Source organism: Carcharodon carcharias, chromosome 22 (genome assembly GCF_017639515.1).
Source record: "Carcharodon carcharias isolate sCarCar2 chromosome 22, sCarCar2.pri, whole genome shotgun sequence".
Taxonomy (NCBI): domain Eukaryota; kingdom Metazoa; phylum Chordata; class Chondrichthyes; order Lamniformes; family Lamnidae; genus Carcharodon; species Carcharodon carcharias.
In genome coordinates, this window is record NC_054488.1 from 32,176,138 (window position 1) to 32,185,783 (window position 9,646).

Here is a 9,646-nt window from a genome sequence, read left to right on the forward strand (position 1 = left end):
CTCTTTCCTGGACTCGAACTCAAGTTCTGTCGAAAGGTCATGAGGACACGAAACGTCAACTCTTTTCTTCTCCGCCGATGCTGCCAGACCTGCTGAGTTTTTCCAGGTAATGCTGTTTTTGTTTTGGATTTCCAGCATCCGCAGTTTTTTTGTTTTTATCCAGGTATCCAACTGAACTAATTAAAGGCTTATTGAGGCCTATTGTAAGAGGCCATCTGGGATTTTCAAGCCAGCCTCCAGTTCCCATGAGGCAGCAGGGCAGTGCAGCTGCCTGGAGGTGGCCAAGTCCCCACAGGCAGGCTTAGAGGCCCTTCTTGCTTGGCCGGGTTCAACAGCAGCTAAAGATCTCCCCCCTCCCCTCCACACCCGGCTACAAAGACCATATTTTGTAAATTTGAAAAAGTTTGAGAGAGGGTGCCTTATTTGCATTGTGAGACTACCCCCTGGCCTCTAATTGGCCAATTCAGGGAAACTCTTAGGTAATTGACTGTTTTCCACAATGCAGGCTTCTTACCCCAGTTTGAGGCTGGATAAGGAGCTGACAGAGAAAATCCGATATTTCCCGTGAGCAGAATCATTGAAGATATTTCTTTCAAAATATAAAATCAAACGGATATTATGCAAAAATTGAACGAATTGGCCCAGTCTCTGATATTAACCAATAAATAGAGGCAAATTTGCATATGGTAACTGTAGCAATGAAAGCAGTTAAATAAAAGTTTACCCTTATTGAAAGTGGGCCATGTCTTTAATATTGAGGATCTCTGTTGTTGGCTATTTATAGTGAAATTGTAAACAAGGTCTTTATATCACTGTAAGTGGAAAATTCAAGAACTCTTCCCCATTGAATTCCTGGTTTATGTTCTTTATTCTTCATGATGGGACACTATATTTATCTTTCATTTCATTTCACGAGTGCAGGTCATCAATCCCTCATTCTTGTAAGTGGGAACCATCATGTTATTTGTTATTTACATATTTTTGGAAATCAGAAAGCAACATTTGTATAAGCACATTTTGTCACAGAATTAGTTTCACATCGGAACAGCAAGTCCTCAATTGAAAAATGTGACAATAGCACCAGCTGAAATAGATGTGTATTTGCTAAGGACTCTGGTAAGAAGGTGAGAGTTGGTTGAGCAGCACTCAAAGTAATTTGACTGGACTGAAGAGTGAGTCAATGAAAGCAATTACAGCATCAATTGGCCTTTAAAGATGAAATGTTGATTTTTCAGAAAATGTAGCTTCAGTAGGTTGCGATTAAAGAAACTCCTAAGCACACTATTTTCAGCATACTATTTTACTTACTTGGCACCCTTACAAATGTAATTTATACATTAGTAGAGTAAATTCACTAATCCATTCCACCGGGGCAGATCAGATAATGAACTTCAACTGTAGCTTTTTTCTCTGTCAGGCTATTTGTATCTTCATGGATTTTTTCTCGAATGTAGCAAAGGGCCAATCTTCCTTTTTTATGAATTATGGGAGAATGGCTGTTTCTGAATGCAGCTAATGACCTGCTAATGAAATTACAGAAATTGACTGACAAATACTTGATTTTTTGATAATTTAGAGAAATAACAACATGCAATTGTTTCTCATCAAAGGAGGAATTATACCCTATTAGTAACATAGCTGTCAGACTTGGTCCCTGCATCAGGTGGTGAAGGAGCCAACAAAAGGGAGTAAATTATTTGACATTGTCCTCACCACCCTACCTGTTGCAGACATGTAACTCTCCAATTGTTTTAATACGAATGATCACTGCATAATCCTTGTGAAAGTAAGTTTCATCTTCACATTGAGGTTACCCTCCAATCTGTAACGTAGCACAACTACCTAGCTAATTGGATAGATTTTAGCTTAGAGCTAGCAGTCTAATTCTGGGCATTCATTAGGTGTTGTGAGCCACAAGCAGCAACAACAACTTTGTATATCTCCCCTATATGTAATCTCATGACCAGAAACATTGCCTTATCTTCCATCACCATGAAGTGGTGAGATCAAATAATAATTATGTAAAATAAAAACAGAAAATGCTGGAAAAGCTCAGCAGGTCTGGCAGCATCTGTGGAGAGTGCTCTGAAGAAGAGTCATATGGATTTGAAACGTTAACTTTGTTTCTCTCTCCACAGACGCTGCTGGACCTGCTGAGATTTTCCAGCATTTTCTGTTTTTTTTTTTCAGATTTCCAGCATCCGCAGTACTTTGCTTTTATCTTTGTGGAAAGATCAAACCTGATTCAATAGGGAGTGCAGAGAAAGGAGAATGAAACTTGAATTTATATGGTGCGGAAATACCATAGAACATGCCAAATCACTTCCAGAATCTATAACATTGGAAAATGTAAACAATAACACAAGAGAACAGCTAACCTTTCCAAGAACATTTCTTTGAGGATGGTAAAAAGGATTTAAAAGCTTTATTTTGGCAGTTTGTTATAAGTAACTTTTCTCTTAGCACTAAGGACACAAACTTGTAGACACATCTCTCAGAAACTAACTGTTCATCTTCAAACGTTTCTGCCTCAAGTTAGTGTGCAACCAACAATGGCTGCAAATAATGTCTGATTGGTTGGAGTTTAGAATGTCTGGTTGTCATCAGGACTGATCAGTCATACTTTGCACGTGATGTAACTGAGTGATGACAAACTCCAACCTCATTGATTTCTCTTGTGAAATGCGAACAAGTATTAAAGCAGTGATGCTTTAACTTCAATGACAAAATCCTCTAAACTAATCAGTTAGCACTCACATATCTTATTCCAATGTGGAGAATACAAGCAGTTTAGAGTTTTTGTTGTAATTATATTATGAAACTAAGAAAATTATTGTTAATCCTGTACAATCTGCCACTTAAACCATTTTGATTTGAAATCTTCTGTTTTGACTGCATGCCTTTTTATTTTTCATAGGTTGTACTCCAACAAAGTGTGGAAGGGCAGTGAAAGATACAGTGGTAACTCGAGAAGAAGCAGAGAGGATGTTACGGTATTGCATTTCAATTTTAAAAATCGCTGATAACTTATATATAATGGGAAAATTTTGAGGTTATAAAGTTTGGTACAGTATATAAAGTACCTAGTAAACAGGAATATTTATAAGTAGTTTTAAAGGGGGCAAGAAACAGAGGTAAGAAATTTAGACCATTTAAATATGGATGGCCTGCATTGGAACAGGAGGAAGCCATTTAACCCCTCAAACCTGTTCCACCATTCAGTGAGATCATGGCTGATCTGTGACCGAACTGAAAATGCTCACCTTTTCCCATATCCCTTAATACCTTTGATTAACATAATCTATCAGGCTCAGATTTTAAATTAACAATTTTAACCACCCTTTCTGTGTAGAAGTGTTTTCTAACCTCACTCCTGAAAGGCCTAGCTCAATTTATAGATTATGCCCCTTGTCCTAGACTCCTCAACCTACTTTCCCTCAAGCTACCTTGTCAGCTCCCCTTAGCATCTTTAAAACTTCAATCAAATCACCCCTTACTAATTTTGAGGGAACACAACAATGGTTTGTGTAATCTCTCATTGTAACTTAACTCTTGGAGTCCAGGTATCATTCTGGTTAATCTATGCTGCAGTCCACCCGAGGGCATTATATTCTTCCTAAAGCATGGTGCTCAGAACTGCTCACACTATCTCAGGTATGGTCTAACCAGGGTTTTGTATAGCTGTAGCGTAACTTTTACCCCTTTGTATTCTAGTCTTCTCGATATAAAGGCTAGCATTTCATATCTTCCATACCTTTTCATGACATTTTAGTGATATCTCTGCATGGACCCCTCCAAGTATCTTTGGACCTCCACTGTTTCTCATTTTTGACCATTTAAAAAACGCCCTGTTCAGTCCTTTTTAGTTCCCAGATGGATGACATCATATTTGCTACGTTGAAATTCATTTGCTATAGTTTTGCCCATTCGCTGAATTTATTCAATTTTTTTTGTGCTTCCATATATGCTGCTATCAATAATGCATGTTTTTATGTCATTGACAAACCTGTATATCCGGCTTTCTATCCCATCATGTAGATAATGAATAAAAACGGTGAATAGTTGAGGCCCCAACACATGCTTGTGGGACACGAGCCACTCTCTGCCAATTACAGCACCTTCCTATTATCCCTCCTTGCTGTCATCTTCTGCTCATTCAATTTCCTATCCAGGTCAATAGTTTACCTTCAATTCCATGAGCTTCAACTTTAATGAACAGTCTTTTATGAGGGACTTTATCACATCCCTTATAATCAATATCCATAGACAATCTCCTGCCCACTACTTTAGCCACCTCTCCAAAAAGATTTGAGCATGTTCATCAGGCATTACAAATCCATTCTGGCTCCTTCTGATTAGCTGAAAAACATTCAAGGTCTTTAATCACTCTATGCTTAATTTTAAGCTCTAGCAATTTTCTGACAACAGATGGATAACTGGTCTATAATTCCCTGATTTCCCTCTCTCACCTTTCTTAAATAGCAGAGTGACATGTGCAATTGTGCAATCTTCCGATCCAAAGTAACAGTGCCCAAATCAAGAGAACTTTGGAAGATTACAGTTAAGGCATTTGTAATTTTCTCGCCTACTTTCTTTAAGACCCAGGGATGTAAACCATCTAGTCTGGGGATGTGTCGCTCTTTAGTGCCATTATTTGCTTCATTAGACTTATTTTGCTTATGTTAATTTAGTTGAGTTCCCATCCCTGATTCAATTTTGTTTCCTTGGAATGTTAAGCATGCTATCCTCTTCCTACCTAATCGGGATCCATTTTTAGGAATTTGAAGAGTTCTAGAATCAGGTATATAATTGTTCTACATTTGTTTTCCTCCTAAAGTCTCTGCCAATACTAAATACATGAACATGAGGAACAGTTGCCTGTACTTATTCTGCTTTTCACCTCTGTTATCTGAGGTTAGGGGTACAATGAAAGATGAGTGCACATCCATACTTAACTACTCTCCTTTTAAAGGCCAGTGAAAAATCTGGAAGTTTAAATAGATAGTATGATTATAAAATAAAAGCAAATTGAACAGGTCATCAAAAGGTTAGCATTTGAACAAATGTGGCTGATGTCAGATTACACTTGCCTTTTTTTTCACTAGGCCCTTGGAACAGGAGAACAAATTACAAGTAGCATCAGTAGAGTATATTCCAGCAGTAGTAACTTTTGTATTTATTTATTTATTTTAGGAATTTAGGGTTTTCCTATTAAAATTACCACGCAGGTCCCACTGCCCCTGTGCTATGTTTCTAACTTTTATGTTGTATTGTTTGAGGATCGTACTACTCTCTTTCAAAAGCCAAGGCAGAGCAAGTTTTCATAGTACCGCATGGGAGTTAGTCTACATTATGTATTAATTGAAAACAGGTTCGAGTGCCTGTATTAAAAGTCTTAAATATTGGAAAAAAAACATCTACAGTTATGAAATCTGATTTGAATTAGGTTTGCTTACTTTATGGGATTTATAGTGCGGTTTTATTTGTTGTAGGGGTAGAATATTGGTCCTTCATCAAAAGGCTAGAATTGAATCTCAGCCTTGAATAACATTTGTTTGTGATTACCCTTGAGCATATTTGAGGAGGGAGGAATAAAGAGTGGGTCTGAAGTATAAAGTACGCCAAATACTTGCTGTTTTGGGATTGATTTTCCAGAATATGCATTGTTAAATGTCTTAAACTTGATATGAAAATGAAAATGAAAAATTAATTTTGGGTGCTACAGTTTTGGATGAAGAAGATCCTTCAGGCCTGTCCAGAATGCTTTCAATTTCCAGTTGTCTCTTTAATGAGGCCAGTTGTCCTGTCTTCGTATTTCCAAGCATTTATTGATCATTTCCTGCATAAATTTAACTAATGAGGTCCTGAACCTTTGTTGTCTTGTTCTGCTTCCCTGGAATATCCAGAAGTATTAATCTGGGTTTAGTTCTCATATCCTGATTGATGCTTCATGAGGAAAATTGAGCTAATCCTTGAAAGATCATTTTGCTGTTTTCAAAACTGGATTTGGTGAAGTTTGTAATTTTTGTTTTCTGAGTGTTCTGAATGACACCAGTTTCTGAAATCACATCAGCCTTATTACTGAGCTTGTCTTTTTTGGTTATATTTTAAACATAACTCTCCAGTTATGAAGGAAATGTATTTTCTTTTTAAACCTAAATAAGTTGACTCTGTTTCAGAAACATTTTAATGATCAAGCTCTAACACTTGGCTTTTGAGAGTGTTCTTAAAATTGTGTCATAACATCAATAAAAGCTCCCATGTTATGCTTTTAGTTACTTCATATATTTCAAAGCATATGAAGTTTGGTTTGGGTAGCACTGCAAACAAACCAATTTTATAAATATACTGTGCTCTCTTTAGTCCACTCTCTCAAATTGCTTTTTAGTTTAAACTGATACTGACTGTATTCAACCATTGTAAGGACTAATTACGGAGTATTTGCTTAATGGTTTTAATAATCTAAATTTATCATCTCCTTTTATCTTGATAACATTTTAGTATCGAGACTGTAACAGCTATGTACTGTACATGAAGATCTGATCTTGTATTTCCACTTACATTGTTTCTCTGTAGTTGCCAACTAGAACAGACAGCCTGCTTTTTTGACCCCTGATTGTTCCGTTTACATTGTGGCTTCTGAGACAGCGTTTCTGCCACTGGCTGACTCGTGCTGCATAAATCACTGTAATTTGTGGAGTAAGTGCCTACACATAGGAACTAAATTACTGCACTTTATGGAGTGAGAGTCAGCCAGAGGCAGAAATATGGTTTCAGGAGCCATCTACGCAAACAAAGCGAATGGAAGTTGGCTGGTATGCAGCCACTAATACCAGTGCAGCATGAGGAGTTGTGACAAATGAAAGGGATGTGAAATCCCAGCTGCTGGAGGTATTTTCAGGTTCTTATAGGATTTTGTCATACATCCCTTTTCCCTGATGTGGGGGTGTTACAGGATATTGTCGTATGTCCTTTACTTCTAATACAAATTTGAGGGCGGAATTTTCCATTCTGGAGACTAAGTCCGGTGGTGGGTGGAAAAGTCAATGTGATTCCCGCTAGGCGCATGATCTTCCGCTTTTCAGCTCATTAATTATGCATCAGCGAAGAGCTCAGCGAATGTCGTGGTGGGGTGGGCAGGAAGTCGCACACCCCACCATTGCCCCATGGGGTCGAGGATCTTGGTGCCACATTTAAATAGATAGTCACTCAATGCAGGCCAGGAGCTCCCTGCACTATTCCGCCACAGCTCATACTGGAGAAGCTCACAGATGTGAGCCAGCACATTCTGGGACATATGAAGGCACCTCCAGCATTGATTTTTCTCATCTCTACATAAGAACACTGCCAGTGGTACATCTATGGTCAGGCCAATGCTCGCCATTGCAGTGGCCCATGTTCGCCAGCCTCTTGACCTTATAGAGGTTCAGCTCCCTCTTGCTGCTCAGGCCCTTACTCCTCCTGGTCCTGTGCCAAACAGCAATGGAACCTCCTTCTCCTCATCTGGGTGAGAGCCATTACCAAGGCAGGGTTGCCTGCAGCCTGCATCATCGACGCCTCAGTGGATGAGTGAACAAATTGAAGTGATACATTTAGTGAACATGTCCTTTACAGGTTTCCCTCCATCTGAAAGCCGGCAGGCAAGTGCTAAGCCCTTCACCTGACCTCCATCTAGACATGGTATCCCCATTCCACCCCTTCCAGGTAAAGGACATCCTGGAGGACCAGAGATGGCTGTTCCTCCTGTTCACACATTGCTCTTTGACCAGGTAATGGGAGCCACGTGCAAGAAGCCTCACGGGGACACTCTTCCGCTTGTCTCCACCACCCCCAAAACTCTATAGAGAGACCATTGTCTTGGCAGCATAGAAAGACTAACCACATGATCCCTTGTCAGCCATGAACATTCACCCAGGAGAGTGGAGGTTTGGAGTTGCAAGTTGGCTGCCCTCCACCAGCCGTGCTCCTTGGAGGCATCCACCTCCCTCCCTCCCCTCATCCCTGCCTCTGACTGCAGCTAATGGCAAATGGCACAGAATGAGTGGCAGCTCCACACCTTGCTGGAATCTTGATGTTATGAGATCCAAGAGCCAGGATCAAACCTGCTGCAATGCGGCTTCACCATCGAGAGGGGAACACAAGTGAACATCTTTGACATCCAGTTACCTCGTAGTTATTAGGGTGTCGCTTTCGTCACCCACCCAAAAAGACTCTCCACCCAGTTTGAGGGATATCACTGACTGACTGTGTGGTCAAATCAGTATGGAAAAATGGTGCGCGTCACTGTTCAAACTTGTCCACCTCATTTCTACCCTCCCCCATCACACATCAATGATGCCCCCCCATCAACATGGACCCACCCAATATCATCATTCCTCTCCCCTCTGTCACTCTTGAACCTCCCCCTGTCACCCTGGACCCTATAATGATACATGTACCTCCACATGCTTTTCCTCCCCTCCGAGCTGACGGCTGTTACCGTCCCCATGCTCACTCTGACCCTGCCCCCTCCTGTTACCCAAGCCATCTGTCTTGACCCTCTCCATGACTCCCCCAATGAGACTTTCACCTACCAGACTCTCACCCTGGACCTGCCACTCTATGGCATTCCACTCCCCTCCCTAACTGTGATTGCCTCTCTCTGTCACCAGTACCCTGAACTCCCCCCAGAACCCCACCATCGACATCACCGACCTTGCTCTCTAAGACACTTCACTACCCCTTTCCCGGGTATTTCTTCTCCACTTCAACGGGCACTCTTTCCCCCCACCCCCTTGCCCCCTGCCCCCTGCCCCCACCACCCCTGCTTTCCCTGGACACTCCCCACCCTTCTTCCGTAAGCCTGCCTCCCCTGCCCATCCTTCGCTCCACCCTTCTACCCCCCCATCCCCCAGCCTTCGCCTGCTTCTTTTGTCCAGCCTTGACGTAGCGTTTGCTACGAGTGAAGTTACGCGAGGCCCCCAAGAAGGAGAAAGCAACATCTATGGACCTCAAAGTCGAGGAAGAAGTGACGCTCGCCAGGCGCACATCACTTATATATCGTTGTAAAACTGAACGTTCTAAATTCTTGCTGGCAGGGAATTCATTTTGGAGGAAGAACTTAAGTTCGGTGAGGTGGCCTTTTCATGAGTGTGCATGAGATGCTGATGCACTACCCGACATCGTTTGCCGGGAAGCCTTTAACCTGTCTTGAAAGCTGGGAGAACAAAATTCCAACAGTTTATTCTGCTGTCAGGAAACGGATTTTTTTGCTCCCATGCCACGATTCCTGCAGCTGGCGGGAGCGGAAAGTTCCACCCGAGGATGAAGAAACACGGGGAAGCCTGGTTAATATTCTTCATGTATCAAAATAATGATATAACAAAATCTTTTACAAGCAGTGCCTGTGAAATTTGTACAGATAATAACTGGCATGCAGAGCAATCATCATTAGGAAGTGGCAAGCGTATCATCTTGACTGCTTACTCTAGCTTCAGCAAGACTAAGTCAGAATCCTTAAGGAGTGTGTGTTGTATTTTTTTATAAACAACATATGATAAATGTGGGTATAATAATGTCAGGTTCTGTGTGAATGCTGTTGATACTTAAGCAATTATCTTGGTTCCGCCTTTGGATATGGTTAATTTCTCTTTGTCTCCTTCTCATT

General features: G+C 41.0%; 1 protein-coding gene across 2 annotated transcripts in view; it reads left to right on the forward strand.

Moving 5' to 3' along the window:
* uts2r2 (urotensin-2 receptor 2) overlaps window positions 1–9,646 on the forward strand; it is a 201,842-nt gene that overhangs the window by 67,582 nt on the left and 124,614 nt on the right. For both annotated transcript variants that reach the window (XM_041217036.1, XM_041217037.1), the window contains exon 3: window positions 2,918–2,993. In XM_041217036.1, coding sequence (XP_041072970.1) covers window positions 2,918–2,993 — 76 coding nt within the window. The remainder of the gene's footprint in view (window positions 1–2,917; window positions 2,994–9,646) is intronic.